General features: G+C 37.0%; 2 protein-coding genes across 2 annotated transcripts in view; one reads left to right on the top strand and one right to left on the bottom strand.

Moving 5' to 3' along the window:
• Positions 1–10,577, top strand: part of LOC107589328 (probable phospholipid-transporting ATPase IM) — a 36,275-nt gene extending 25,698 nt beyond the window's left edge. Inside the window, exons 18-28 of the mRNA XM_016277738.1 lie at positions 2,440–2,604; positions 4,972–5,083; positions 5,200–5,305; positions 5,468–5,615; positions 5,909–6,092; positions 7,634–7,857; positions 7,944–8,027; positions 8,127–8,372; positions 9,116–9,254; positions 9,696–9,826; positions 9,931–10,577. Of these exons, the coding sequence (XP_016133224.1) occupies positions 2,440–2,604; positions 4,972–5,083; positions 5,200–5,305; positions 5,468–5,615; positions 5,909–6,092; positions 7,634–7,857; positions 7,944–8,027; positions 8,127–8,372; positions 9,116–9,254; positions 9,696–9,826; positions 9,931–10,248 (1,857 nt within the window). The 3' untranslated portion in view covers positions 10,249–10,577. The remainder of the gene's footprint in view (positions 1–2,439; positions 2,605–4,971; positions 5,084–5,199; positions 5,306–5,467; positions 5,616–5,908; positions 6,093–7,633; positions 7,858–7,943; positions 8,028–8,126; positions 8,373–9,115; positions 9,255–9,695; positions 9,827–9,930) is intronic.
• Positions 10,578–12,896: 2,319 nt separating this feature from the next.
• Positions 12,897–16,077, bottom strand: part of LOC107589326 (N-acetylgalactosamine kinase-like) — a 9,748-nt gene continuing 6,567 nt past the window's right edge. The window contains exons 9-10 of the mRNA XM_016277736.1: positions 14,496–14,697; positions 12,897–13,690 (exon numbers count right to left, since the gene is read on the bottom strand). Coding sequence (XP_016133222.1) covers positions 13,483–13,690; positions 14,496–14,697 — 410 coding nt within the window. The 3' untranslated portion in view covers positions 12,897–13,482. The remainder of the gene's footprint in view (positions 13,691–14,495; positions 14,698–16,077) is intronic.

Raw genomic sequence — 16,077 nt, 5'->3', positions numbered from 1 at the left:
TAAGTATATTTTATATTATATATAAATATATTTAATATATAAACATAACATATTTTTCTTAAATATATACATGCATGTGTTTGTATTTAAATATACATAATAAATATACACAGTACACACACATATATTATGTAAACACAAACGTTTATTTTGGATGCGATTAATCGTTTGACAGCACTAATACTTAGACATTTATAAGTAGCACTCTCATTTCCTGTCTCTTCCGCAGTGAGGAACCCAAAGGGGCAGTTAAAGCTTTACTCAAAAGGAGCCGACACAATACTCTTCGACAGGCTGGACCCGTCTAATGAAGAGCTTATGTTTACTACCTCAGAGCACCTTAATGTAAGTCTCTATTGCTAAGCCATCCTTCCCTTTCTGGGGTAAAACCATGTTTTTCCACATGTACTGTGGTAAAACTGGTTATTTGGATGCAGTACCTTGGCAATACCATGTTTTTTTGGATGTGATACCATGCAAATGCCATGTTTTGAGGCATTTTTCATGGTAATACCATGTTTTTGGGCGTATACTATAGTAATATCATGTTATTAGGATGCAGCACCATGGTAAACTGTGTTTTTTCCACATGTACTGTGATAATTCACTGCTATTTGGACACAGTACCATTGTAATACCATGTTGTTTGGCATTTACCATGGACATATCTTATTTGGTCCACATGTACTGTGGTAAAACTGTGTAATTTGGATGCAGTGTCATGATAAAACTATGTTGTTTGACATTTACCATGGTAATACTAAGTTTTAGGATGTGATAGCATGGAATGATCATGTTTTAGGCATTTACCATGGAAATACCATGGTTTTGGGCTATATAATGTAGTACTATCATGTTATTTGGATGCAGCACCATGGTAAACCATGTTTTTACTCATGTACTGTATTAATACAATGTTATCTGGACACAGTAACATTGTAAAACCATGTTATTTAGCATTCTGGAAATGTTTTGTTGTTTCCATATGTACTGCGGCAGTACTATGTTTTTTTGGTTGCTTTAGCATGGTAAAACTATGTTGTTTGGCATTTACCATAAAAATACCATGTTATGAATGCGATAATGTGGAAAGACCATGTTTTGAGGCATTACCCGTGGCAATACAATTGTATTTGGGCATATACTGTAGTTATACCATGATGTAGTCGTGTGGTAAAGCCTTACTGTCAGGCATTTATAATGGTAATACAATGTTATTTAGATGATATACCATGGTAAGATCATGTTTAGAGGAATTTATCATGGTAATACCATGTTTTAGGCATGTACTATAGTAATGCCATGTTATTTTAATGCATTACCATGGTAAAAACCATTTTGTTGGGCATTCACCATGTTGTTTAGATGTGATACCATGGTAAGACCATGCTGTAGGGCATTTACAATGGTAATACCAAGTTTTTTGGGTGTGTATGATACCATGGTAATACTGCATTTGAATGCAGTACCATGGTAAACCCATGTTTTTGGGCCTTTATCATAATAAAGCCATGCTTTTTTACCATGGTAATTTCATGATATTCTATGTACTTTTTGGAGTTTGATGTAAACCTTGGTATATGCCCACTTTGGCCTAATTCAGGTGTCAATTAAAACCTAAAAAATGATAATACTTCCAAACAAATCCAGATCATAAGCTTCAAATATGCAGTGTCTCATACTCAGTGTCTTAGTTATTGAAGCTCTTGAGAGATGCAGACACACACCGTTCCACATGACAAATTACAGCAAATGCACACCGCGAGTGTCAGAGCGGCACAATCGATGCAAGCAAGTCTAATTTTCTCCTCAGTTCAAAGCTCGGTCTTAGAAGAGATGGGCTTTATTTTATTCAGATCAATTCCATTAAGTTTCTTGTAGACGTTTCAGATGGAAAATACTTTATACTAACACATTTGCTGGCTCCAAGCAATGTGATTCATTATTGTCCTTGCCATTACATTATACAGCTACTTCAACAAAGGTACATCTATTACGAACACCATGCGATTTTCCTAAGAAAATGTGAAAATGCCGTTTTTAGCTATGAATATAATCAGTGAAATCAACCACTCAAACCACATTCAAAGAAAGAATAATGCATCAGACAAGGCTATTGTCTTCAGCTCGATAGGTCGGTCTAAAAGCAGCTCATAGGCCGTACTTATCATGAGAAGATGTCCATCATTCATGTCTCATTTACGGCTTTCTGTGGTTCCTCAAAGAGCAATCAGACTGACGTCACTGAAGAAGCTATGCTAGCGGGGTATGAATAGCATGCTTTCAGAAGCTTATTGATAATGACTGCAAACAGGAAGTAGATGCTTTCACTGATTAGATCAAAGAACTGTGTAGCACTGAAGAAACATTTACCGCACTGACTGGGTTTCAATTTTCATGGTGAGAGATAAATTAATTTCCACTGTTTCTGTGTGGCAGGAGTTCGCCGGGGAGGGTTTGAGAACATTAGCGCTGGCGTGCAAAGACCTGGATGAAGACGTGTTTGACGAATGGATGAAGAAACTGCTGTTTGCCAGCACGGCACTGGAGAACAGAGAAGAAAAACTTGGGGCTCTGTATGAAGAAATAGAGCAGGGCATGATGGTAAATGTGACTGGGAAAATGACTTGGCATTGATGGTTCCATAAAGAGAACCTTTAACATCCATGGAACCTTTAGGTTGTTTATAGTTAAAAAAAACAAAAAGGTTCTTTACACTAAGACAACAATGGTTCTTTTAAGAACTGATGACTGTAAGGTTTATTGGGGAACCAAAAATGGTTCGTCTATGGCAGTGGTTCCCAACCTTTTTTAAAGTTTAGCCCACACAACCAAACACATCTGTTTCCGCGGCCCACTACAACATTTTTTCAATGAACCTGCTATTTGTGTCAGGCAGGTAAAATCTCATTTTCACCAATTGTGTGAGGTTTTCCAGCCTTTGCAATGCGATAAGATACCTCCACTCTTAAACCGTGTCCTAACCAGATTTGACAAGATTCCAGCAAAAAGCAATTTAGCTGTCCACACCAGATGCGAAGCAACAATGCGACGCGACAGAATCAATCAAATATCACAGCCAATTAGAAGCGCAGAAACTCACTAAGACAACAATGGTTCTTTTAAGAACTGATGACTGTAAGGTTTATTGGGGAACCAAAAATGGTTCCTCTATGGCAGTGGTTCCCAACCTTTTTTAACTGAAAAAAGTTTAGCCCACACAACCAAACACATCTGTTTCCGCGGCCCACTACAACATTTTTTCAATGAACCTGCTATTTGTGTCAGGCAGGTAAAATCTCATTTTCACCAATTGTGTGAGGTTTTCCAGCCTTTGCAATGCGATAAGATACCTCCACTCTTAAACCGTGTCCTAACCAGATTTGACAAGATTCCAGCAAAAAGCAATTTAGCTGTCCACACCAGATGCGAAGCAACAATGCGACGCGACAGAATCAATCAAATATCACAGCCAATTAGAAGCGCAGAAACTCACGGCACTCCCGAAATGCACAAGTTTATAATCTAATTTATAAGTATTAAACCTTTTGAGCATTATTAAATGTACATACTGAGTGACCGATACCATCTTTGTTATGGAAAACACTTGTTGGTTCGCATTGAGTTCACAGTTTTAACGTGTTTGCTTTAATTTATTTTTAAGATCTGAGCTAAACTATGTTGTTGTTTTCAGTATGGCTATAAATGTCATGCAAAATTATGTTAAAACTCACATTAGACACTTTTAACATTGAATAAAGCACATAATCAGTACCTGCGATTATCATTGTTATAGTTTGCATGCTGTTGTTCCACTTGCGACATCGCAGAAATAGAAACCGTTTTAAAAATAGAAACGCCATCACGTCTGGGTAGGACAAAAACTCAGATTAACATGGAAAAGATACCTTTTATTGTGTGCTGCGGCATTGCGAGTAGCTAGGACACGGTGTTACTGTTGTCGTTGCCAGAGAACGCAGGTGCTTTTCCTGCTTTGGTACTCTTTTAAGTTTGTTTTCCAAAAACTTAGTAGGCTTGGACGCATATTCGCTTTGTTTTGTCTCAGTGCCGTCATAGTTTGTTCGGTTTCAAAGCTTCATTTGACAAGACTTGTGAGCATACAACACAGAGCGGTAACTGTTTGTTTGTTGTCTGCTCCCACACATAGCACTAGTCACTACTATAATTTTCTTCGTTTAGGTTTATTTTGAGTCTTTTCAGAGTCAAGCTTACTTGTAGATGAAGAAACGTCTGTATTTGTCCTTTTCAGCGATGCCGTTAACAACCATTTATCAAGTTTAAAGGGGTCATATGATGCGATTTCAAGTTTTCCTTTCTCTTTGGAGTGTTACAAGCTGATTGTGAATAGATAAGATCCCTGAAGTTGCAAAGACTAAAGTCTCAAAACCAAAGAGATATTCTTTATCAAAGTTAAGACTGCCACGCTCCCCTAAAACGGCTCGTTCTAACACGCCCCCACATATCTACCTCACTATGTGGAAATATTAGTATAATGCGCCCAAATGTGCACGCAAAGAAAGAAGGCGTGGTTTCAGTAACCGCAGTTAGTGTTGAAGCAGCATGTCAGGGAGACGCTGTGTGTTTCTAGGCGAAAGCAAAAGCACTTTATTTGGCCTTCCGAAAGTAGATGCATTTAGGAATCTTTAAGATTACTTACAACAGAACAGCAATGCATTTTATGGACGACCGTTTCGTGAACCTAGGAGAGGAGGTAATTCTGACTTTGCTATGACAATCTGGAGCTTCTGAATCAGCTACTGTTTTGTTATTAGTTTAAGTATTTGCTATTGACTGTTCAAATGCGGAGTTTTGCACATCGTGTGTGTGTGTGTGTGTGTGAGAGAGAGAGGGAGAGAGGGGGTCACATCACAGTGGAGTCATTTTGTGTTGGGTTACAGGAAATGTTACATTTTTGCTTTTGAAACAAACATGTCTCTCATTTTCCTGAAGCTGCTTGGTGCTACAGCCATAGAGGACAAACTTCAGGAAGGAGTTCCAGAGACTATTGCCTGTCTGACCTTGGCCAACATCAAGATCTGGGTGCTCACCGGGGACAAGCTAGGTAACCAGTGCTAATGAGAACATGTAGGATTCATTGAAGACCGCTCAATCTTAATTGAGACACATTCTAACTGTCTCACACAACATAATGAAGAATCGTTCCTGTTGTGGTTGCAGAGACGGCAATGAACATCGGCTACTCCTGTAACATGCTCAGAGACGACATGAACGAGGTGTTTATAATCTCAGGTCACACCATGCTTGAGGTTCAACAGGAGCTCAGGTGACATTTCACTGTCTTATTTCGCGCATAAATCCAGACATATTTGTATTCAGAGATTCACCAAAAAATGGAAATCTTGCTGTTTTGTGTTTTGTCACTTTGGATTGAGCCATTATTTGAGATTTTAAAATAAAATGTCTTTTTCTGTTGCTTTGTGCACAGGATGGCTAGAGAGAGAATCATGGGACCTGGCAAAGACAAATTCAGCAGTGGCCTTGACATGGAAAAGACAGAATTGTACTCGAGTGACTCTGTCTTTGAAGAGACCATCATCGCAGAGTATGCTTTAATCATCAACGGACACAGTCTGGTAAGGGCTGAAGAGAATTTGACTTAATTACTGTCTTAATAACGTTGTGCTGAGCTCCTAACGATGGTCGTTCTGTTCAAACAGAACATTCAGTTCAGCATTATACTTAAAAATGGGGTTTTTAAGGTAGAGAGAGTGGCTGAAATTGGTTTTGCCTGGATTAATGTGTCTTCGAGGCCAGTGACATCGATTCAAAGCTCTGACAAATGAACTTAATTGAAAGAATTCTGCCAACACATGCTGAGAGTGTATAGATGGCATTGAATATAAGGTTTGTGTGTTGTTATTTGAAGGCTCATGCCCTAGAGGCAGACCTGGAGCAGATCCTGGTGGACGTGGCGTGTCTGTGTAAGACGGTCATCTGCTGTCGGGTCACTCCGCTGCAGAAAGCTCTGGTGGTGGAGCTCATAAAGAGACACAAGAGAGCCGTCACTCTCGCCATCGGCGACGGAGCCAATGACGTCAGTATGATCAATAGTAAGACACGCCTAATGACCTGCTAATCAATGCCAAATTATCTGTATATCCACCCATTGATCATATCTGTCCATCTAACTATCTTTCTGTCAGTCTATCTTTGGCTATCTATCTATCTACAGGGCACCGTGCCGGATCTCCGGCGTGCAGCATTTGGCTGCGGAAAAAATAGTCCTACATTTAAAAAAAAAAATCTTGTTGATTGATATCACTTTCGAGTTCATGAGTTCGCCTACCAATGGCATGAGAGGAGCACAGCTTTTCACAGCTTTTTGAAAAGGTCCTGTTCTTATGATCTATTAATGGTACAGGTAATTTACCAGTACTGTATGTGTGAAAGGGGCTAAACTCTTCCTCTGCATATGCCGTGAATTTGAATTGCTTAACGTTCATCTGGAAAAACAGTGTGCATTATCTCACTAGATTTGTAATGTAAATCATTTATAAACCTTTGCCAACACAGGAGAATACATCAACCTGTCTAAATATGCCATGTATTGTACATCGCGATTTCAAAATAAAGTTTCTGCATGTGGCCAAATATTAAAATTAAATGGATTTAAACATTGTTTAATCACGCTGTAAAGTGAAACGTCACCAGGCCGTTGGTGCCCAGCAGGTGTTATAATACATAATGTACTTAAGTTGGTTATGTTCATATTATGCATAGGCATATTACATTATGTATTTTAACAGTGTTGTTCAATACAATCATGTAATTTCTTGGTTTTGATATTTTATTTGAGCCAATTATTATTGCCTCGTCGTTAGTTTATATATACGTAAATAGTCATACTGAAGCCTGGTTTTCACTTAGGTCTGTTTGTTAATAAAAAAAATATCAGATTACTCAGTTGTCAAAATAATCAGTAGATTACTTGATTACCAAAATAATCACTAGTTACAGCCTAGATTAGTTAAAATATTTCTAAATACAACTGCATTGTTCTACTTTTTGTAATTAAAAGACAAATATTTGGTCATTGAAAATTTCTTAAAAATAGAATTAAAATATTGTCACGTTCTAGTGAACCAAGTATCTGTATTTTGTCTCATCTCGTGAGCTAAGTGTATTGTCACACCCCTAGTGTCGATAAGCGGTGATGTAGCTCATAATTTTCCAAGTGTATGATACAGCTTTCATTCTTCAGGTCAACCATATTTTCATGAAAAAAAAAATCAGTTTGAATAAAGAAAGCAATAACTTTGCCATAGTATCCTTTCAAATGTTAAAGTCCGCCCTGCCCCCGGAAAAAAGTTCAGGCTCAGGATTTTTTTTTGCCTTAACCCCTGTATCTATCATCTTTGCATGTCTTCCTATCTATCTATCCGTCTGTCTGTGTATCTATGTAATGGTCTATGTATCCGTCTATCTGTTTTGCTCCGTGTGATCTGGTGCTTGTGATGTGTACGCCATACGGCTGAAGTATTCAATGTAGATGCACTGCTGATCTAATAGAGTGGTTGCTATGGAAATATGCTGGCCTTTTTGATCTGTAAAGGATGTGTAATGTGTGTATACTGTCTCTGCTCTCCCTCAGCAGCCCACATTGGCGTGGGCATCAGCGGACAGGAGGGGATGCAGGCGGTGTTGGCCTCTGACTATTCCTTCGCCCAGTTTCGCTACCTGCAGCGTCTCCTGCTCGTCCACGGCCGCTGGTCCTACCACCGCATGTGCAACTTCCTCTGCTACTTCTTTTACAAGAACTTCGCCTTCACGCTGGTTCATTTCTGGTACGGATTCCTCTGTGGATTCTCTGCCCAGGTAAAACTTTATATTATTTCAGGCTGTGGATGGAATATGCATGTGATTTCAATTTATGATTATGAATAATATTTTTGTCTTTAAAGACGGTATATGACCAGTGGTTCATCACACTCTTCAACATTGTCTACACCTCACTTCCTGTTCTGGCCATGGGTCTGTTTGACCAGGTAAGCCTAGTCTAGGTGTCAATTTTTGGTGCATTGTGTAGCAGCACCAAACACAATTGCAATCTTTGCCTTTTAACATAAAATGTGTTGATTTTGCAGGATGTGAACGAGCAGTACAGTTTACGCTATCCAAACCTGTACAGACCTGGGCAACTGAACCAGCTCTTTAACAAGAGGAAGTTCTTCACCTGTACACTGCAGGGGGTCTGTACCTCATTTATCCTCTTCTTCATCCCATACGGAGCCTTCATGACCGCTGTGCGGGATGACGGCGCCCACATCTCTGATCAACAGGCTTTCGCGGTAACCATAGCAACCTCTTTGGTGATTGTGGTCAGTGTCCAGGTGAGGCAGTTTAACAACTGTGCTTGTTTACTCAATCCATTAAAATACTTTAGAAATAAATGACAATGTACAGTACATAAAGGTTATTTCTGTTTAACTTGACATTGCAATCTCTCTCTCTCTCTCTCTATATATATATATATCATTAAACAAATATAATTTAAGAAATAAAACAGTATAAATATTTTGTATAAGGTGCTATAATCATTGTATAATAAAGATTTTGTATATAATTTGGGGGAAAAAATTATGTAAAAAACAAAAAAAATCTCGTTTTTATTACTGAAATGCAGCAAAAAATTGAAAATGTACTTAATTCTCATGAAAATATCACAATGCAAATAATATTAAAAGGACAGTTCACCCAAAAATGAAAATTACCCCATGATTTACTCACTCTCAAAGCATCCTAGGTGTATATGACTTTCTTCTTTCAGACGAATCCAATCAGAGTTAAATTAAAAAAATGTCCTGGCTCTTTCAAACTTTATAATGGCAGTGAATGGGTGATATTTTTCAATAGTCCTAAAGAAGTCCAATAAAGCGCATCCATCATAAAAAGTGCCCCACGCGGCTCCGGGGGGTGAATAAAGGCCTTCTGAAGCAAATCGATGCATTTTTGTAAGAAAAATATCCATATTTAAAACGTTTTTGGGTGAACTATCCCTTTAATGATGTGCATATATATCGTTAAATAAAAAAGAAGCCTAAATTAGTGTTAAGAATATTGAATTTTGTTTCAGATTGGGCTTGACACCAACTACTGGACCGCTGTTAACCACTTCTTTATCTGGGGAAGTCTAGCTGTTTACTTTGCAATCCTTTTTGCAATGCACAGTGACGGCATATTTACCATATTCCCAAACCAGTTTCCTTTCATAGGTAAGAATGTAAATGGGTTTATAGGTGCACTAAATCTTTTTATTTTTGTTAATTATTGTCTAAAAAACAAGACAGTTGGTCTTGGACTTCATACTGACACCTACTGGTGTGGATGCAGCATTACATTTAAGATAAAGATGCAATTGTGAAAAGCAGATTCTCAGGCTATTTGTTATCAATGATTATATCATTCTGCAACCAGAACTGTCAGATATAGAGCGCTGCAACGATGACGTATTTTTGTAGGACAACCCACAAGATCCCTTGACAAAAACCTATAGAACAAAACATGAAAATATCTTGAGCTAGTGTTGACCACAGGCCTTATTTCAGGCATTTAATCAAAAACACGTTCAAAAAAGCCGCTGATCTGAGAAAAATTAGCCGTTTTTTCTAGGCCACTGATATTACTGAAGTTAAACATATTGTGTTTGCCTGTAGGTACCGCACGGAACTCTCTGAATCAGAAGATTGTGTGGCTCGTCATCCTCCTCACCACAGTCGTGTGTATAATGCCCATGGTGGCTGTCCGCTTCATCAAGGCTGACCTCTATCCAACGCACACTGACAAGGTTACTACATAAACACTTGCCTTGTACAGAGGGAATTGAAAATTATTAACATGCCCTTTTACCACTGACTGCAATTAATGTCAAAACCGTTTTCACTCCCGTAGGTGCGTTTACTTCAGCAGGTCTCTAGGAGGCAGGGTCCTCAAGGGCAGAACCTCAGGAGAGTCCGCAGGACGAGTTCTCGGCGCTCGGCGTACGCTTTCGCCCACCAGCAGGGATACGGAGAACTCATCACCTCCGGCAAGAACATGAAGGTACCCACATCCTCCACTTCCACATACCCACTATCCTCGCCCACAAGAGGCACCAGCTTGGTGAAAAACGGCGGCACAACCGATGTTGCAGAGACCAACAGCACTGGATTTGGGAGGGAAAGTGACCAAAACCAAGAGGTAACGGTGGAAGACTTGGAGGCCAGATAAAGGAGCATTTTTCTTCCTTTACAGTCTTTAATGTGAGAAAATGATAATGGATTGTGAGCAGACACACAGAGATGTCGTGGGCACGACTAGACTATGGGAGGGCTAGACATGCACAGGAGACTCCAAAGAGCCAGCACAATGAAACACAGATAACACTCATTTTCTCATGCATCATATCTCACAAGGCACCCGTTTGAATTTGAAAATGAACCTGAGATTCATTTAGATTTCATTTTGTATTTTCACCTCTTCTGGCACAAATTCAATGTTTTTGTATTTGGAGTTTTAGGAACTTGCTTTTATGCCTTTGCATGGAAGCTTGTTTCCGCCACAGGATAAAAAAAATAAAAAGGTAATTGTGACTTTTTATGTCACCATTCAGACTTTTTTCTTTGTAATTTTGAATTTATATCTCACAATTCTGTCTTCTTTTCTCGCAATTGTGAGAAAAAAAAAGTCAGAATTGATACAAATTCAGTTCTCTGAAGAAAAGTCGGATTTGTGAGATATTTCGCAATTGCAAGAAAAAATGACAAATTGTGAGATTAAGCCACAGTTACCTTTTTTATATTTAATTCCATGACAAAAAAATCGGAATAGCAAAATGTAAACCTAGAATTCTGAGAATTCTTTTTCTCGCAATTCTGAGTTTATATCTTGAAATTCTGCCTTTTTTCTCGCAATTCTGCCTTTTTCCTTCTTGCAGTCGTGAGAAAAAAAAGTCAGAATTGCAAGATGTTAAGACACAAACTCAGTTCTCTGAAGTCATAAATTGTGAGATATCTCACAATTACAAGAAAAAAGTAAAAATTTTGAGATAAAGCAGCAGTTAGCATTTTATATTTAATTCAATGACAAAAAAAAAACAGAATTGCAAAATGTAAATCTAGAATTCTGAGAAAAACAAATTGTGAGATTAAGCCGCAGTTACCTTTTTTATATTTAATTCCATGACAAAAAAATCGGAATAGCAAAATGTAAACCTAGAATTCTGAGAATTCTTTTTCTCGCAATTCTGAGTTTATATCTTGAAATTCTGCCTTTTTTCTCGCAATTCTGCCTTTTTCCTTCTTGCAGTCGTGAGAAAAAAAGTCAGAATTGCAAGATGTTAAAACACAAACTAAGTTCTCTGAAGAAAAGTCAGAATTGTGAGATATCTCGCAATTACAAGAAAAAAGTACATATTGTCAGATAAAGCCGCAGTTACCTTTTTTTTATATTTAATTCCATGACGAAAAAACGGAATAGCGAAATGTAAATCTAGAATTCTGAGAAAAAAAAGTCAAAATTGCGAGATATAATCTCAAAATTGCAAGAAAAAGAATTCTAAGTTTAAATCTTGAAATTCTGCCTTTTTTTCTTGCAATTCTGCTTTTTTCCTCAGAATTCTGAGCTTACGTCTCACAATTCTGTTTTCTTTTCTTGGAATCGTGAGAGAAAAAGTCAGAATTGCAAGATGTTAAGATACAAACTCAGTTCTCTGAAGTCATAAATTGTGAGATATCTCGCAATTACAAGAAAAAAGTAAAAATTTTGAGATAAAGCAGAAGTTAGCATTTTATATTTAATTCAATGACAAAAAAAAACAGAATTGCAAAATGTAAATCTAGAATTCTGAGAAAAAGTCAGAATTGTGAGATATAAACTCAAAATTGCAAGAAAAAAAATCGCGTCATCCTGGAGAAAAAAAACATCAGAATTTAGAATTGTGACAAAAAGTTGCATATACCTGTTTATTTATTTTGTAATCCCGCTGCGGAATTTGCCTTCCATATGCGAATGATTCAGGCATTGGAACAATTAATTAAACTTTAGAGTTTACGTTCAACAAAATACATAATTCTAACAATACTAATAAAGCATAAGGGAGTAAACATGTACACGTATGTGAAATAATACCTCTTATGTTGTTATAAACACTGATACAGCCATCTGCAGTGGTTTAGGATTATAAATGCAATGCATATTAAATATGGATATGTTGAAAGACCTGGAAGTTGCATCACAGATACCTATACTCAGTTTACAAAAATGCACCCAAATGCATCATGCTACTGGATGAGTAGTAACACTTAGGAATGTCTGATATCGATGCATCAGACACTTGTCCATAATTCAAACCGTAGTTAGTGCTTTTGCATGCAGCGCAGCGAACCGAGAATATTGAGTTTTTACGTTGAGTCGTGCCTTCCATCAAGCGATAGACTGAAGCATTTACACGTTTAAACGTCTAGAATTCCACATCTATCTAATACAAAAGGTCTATAAAATGGGCATTTCTTTACAGAAGGAATTTTTGTGCCTTTTTGTTTTCCTTTCATTAAAGGAAGTACTTTCAGTTGTCGAGTCGAATGTGTTGCCATTGTTTTTTTCTTTGATTCAGGCTGTTCATTGACTACATTAATGTAGATCATATTTTTAAATAATTTATTTGATGAAGGGGGTCATGCAGCATTACCTGTTTATGAATGTACAGTTGACATGTTAATTTAATGTTATGGTAAATATATTTATGACGAATGTATAAGATTTTCTGCTGTGCTATTTTGTCAACAAAGACCATGCAGATTGTTTATCGTTTTTATTTAAATGCATGGATTTTTATACAAGTCATTGTAATTTTTTATATGATATGCATTAAATGGCCATTGTTTCATTTATTTAAAAAGGAATGTTTGCGTTCATGTTTCATATAGCTAATGTTTTACTCATTGCGAAGTTCTCTTCAAATTCTTGAAATGACTGGATTTAGCTCACGAAAATTCACCGAGCAATGAAAAATGTGACCGCAATACATCAGTTTCCTTGTAATACTTAAAATGAGTTTGAATCCCTAAATGGAAATATAAGCAGTAGTAATAGTGTAGTAAAAACCACTAACAGTTATTATTGATTCTATAAAGTAAATGACGAGGATTGAAAACGTTGAGATTTTTATTGAATGCAACTGGTTGAATATTGACCTTCAACGCTTTTAGAAAGTGCAGCAAAGTTAGGAATGTACTGATCATCTCTTGGATCTTTCTCTAATGCCTTGACAACCTTAAATTGGCTATATAAAGATCAGAGTGCTTTCTTCATTCTTTTAAGGCATGCAGAGTACAAATGCCCTTTCAGACTTTATACAGTCTGTTTCCCTTTCATCATATCTGCCATTATACATACCACCTCCTGCTTCTAAGGCCACAGGCTCGATTGTGTTGCTAAAATGAGAGAAAATTGCCCCGCTACTTTTCATCCCTCTATGAAAATTGCCGCCCCTCTTCCCGGCCTCGTCACGAATAAACTCTGCTTCTCCAGAGCAGATCGACGTGCGTCAGGCACGTAATAATGTTCTCTCACAGTTTGGAGAAAAGAATCTAATCGTTCTCCGGGTACCATGGAAACCGTGCAACCTCCCCATCCAGCTCCGGTTAGCCTCGACCCCACGGCACCCGCCTGCCTGTGAAGGGAGCGGGAAGATGCTGCTAAAACGCCAATTCATTAGACAGACTCGGGCAACTTCCATTAGTTTGCTACATGAGCTCAGAGACGTGACTCATTCAGTTCAAACTATTTCAGCATCATGTAAGAAATACTGGTCAAAATTTTGATTTTTTATGGTTTTGAAAGAAGTGTCTTATGCTCACCAAGGCTGAATTTATTTAATTACATTTTACAGAATACAGAAAAAACACTGTAATATTGAGCAATGTTATTGCAATTTATAAAAACTGTTTTCTATTTAAATATAATGTACTGTAAAATTTAATTTATTTCTGTGATGAAAGCTGAATTTTCAGCATTCGTTGAATACCTTTTTTCTTAACCCAAAACTTTGAATGGAAAGTGTATCATGGTTTTCAATAAATATTAAGCAGCAGAAACATTGATAATGTTAAAAAAATGTTTCTTAAGCAGATCAGCATATTAGAATGATTTCTGAAGGATCATGTGACGCTGAAGACTGGAGTAATGATGCTGAAAATCCAGCTTTACGTCACAGGAATAAATTACAGTTTACAATATATTCAAAAAGAAAACAGTTATTTTCAATTGTAATATTTCACAATATTACTGTTTTTACTGTATTTTTGATCAAATAAATCCAGCCTTGGTGAGCATAACGGACTTATTTCAGAACATTAAAAAGTCTTAATTGTTCCAAATTTTTGACCAGTAGTGTACATTTTTATAGAGAAATGTTTTTATATAATATTCCTAAGTGTATTATGTGTGATATGGCATCGCTAGCCGGTCTCACTCACAGACATATGTCCACCAGCTGGTCCAGCTCAGGGCAGCTGCACTCGTACAAGTCTCTGCAGCTGGCGTGGCTTCGGTTCATCAGGTCGCCCAGCTGAGCGACGGCGTTGGCAGGGGAAGAGTCGCACGCGGCCTTAAACTGCAGGACATGCGCAGCCTCGCTGTACACATGCCTGGCGCGCTGGTACAATTTAAAATCAGTCGCTGAGGTAAAAACAGAAGAGGTCTGTCTTAGAAATAATATATATTGCATACACAAGGTCAAGGGTCAAATCACTGCAATTGTAATGCAATAAAGCAAGCATGCATTATAAGTCATATTAATCATCTCACCTGGATTCCTCTCACTCCACAAAGGAAGAAATAGTGCCATTGAGGATTCTCTCTGTCAATGAAGATGCCATCAGCAGACACAGTGAAATCCCTGAAATAAAGAAACAAGTACGTAAGCAAGAATATGGAATCTTATTCCCTCTATGGAATAAAAATATAAAAAGGTAATTGTGCCTTTAAACTCACAAATGTGACTTTTTTTTACAACTCATAACTTGTAATTGCAAGATATAACCTCCCAATTTGGAGAAAAATGTCTTAATTGCGAATTTACTGTATAACTCACAATTGTGAGATATAAACCCTACCTTTTATTTTTTTTAATATATATATATTTTTTATTCTGTGGCAGAAATAAATGTCTATAAATAAGTAAGTATAGGCTATATGGAAGCTTATTTCTGCCACAGAATAAAAAATAAAAAAAATGGGGGTGGAGTAAGGGTGACTTTTTATCTCACAGAATTTTGAGTTTATATCTCAATGAATTAATTAACTTAACTTGCAAATTAAAGATAAAAACTTGATTCTTAGGGGGAAAAAAGTCTGAATTACAAGTTCATAACACAATTGCAAGATATAAAAAGTAGTAATTACTTTTATAGATATAGATTTTTATTCTGAGGCAGAAATAAGCGTTCATAAAGTAAGTTAGTAATTAAGTATATCGAAGCTTACTTCCATCACGGAGTAAAAATATGAAAAAAGGCAACTGTGACTTTTTCTCCCGCAATTTACTTTTTTTTTTTTTTACAGAATTTACACAATTCTGATTGCAACTTTACATCTCACAATTCTGACTGCAACTTTACATCTCACAATTCTGATTGCAACTTTACATCTCACAATTCTGATTGCAACTTTACATCTCACAATTCTGATTGCAACTTTACATCTCACAATTCTGACTGCAACTTTACATCTCACAATTCTGATTGCAACTTTACATCTCACAATTCTGACTGCAACTTTACATCTCACAATTCTGATTGCAACTTTACATCTCACAATTCTGACTGCAACTTTACATCTCACAATTCTGATTGCAACTTTACATCTCACAATGGCAAATGATAAACTCACAAATCTGAATAACTTGCAATTGTGAGATAGAAACATGCAATTCTAAAAGAAATGATGAACTTTTATTTTTATTCTGTGGCAGAAATGAGCTTACATAAAGTTAAATAAATACAATTCGTCAAATAAATGTTACCGATGACATTTAATCGAACTCATTTCAGTAATGAA

The sequence above is a fragment of the Sinocyclocheilus grahami genome, unplaced genomic scaffold (genome assembly GCF_001515645.1).
Source record: "Sinocyclocheilus grahami isolate Dianchi unplaced genomic scaffold, SAMN03320097.WGS_v1.1 scaffold115.1, whole genome shotgun sequence".
Classification (NCBI taxonomy): Eukaryota; Metazoa; Chordata; class Actinopteri; order Cypriniformes; family Cyprinidae; genus Sinocyclocheilus; species Sinocyclocheilus grahami.
This window is presented reverse-complemented; position numbering and strand designations above follow the sequence as displayed.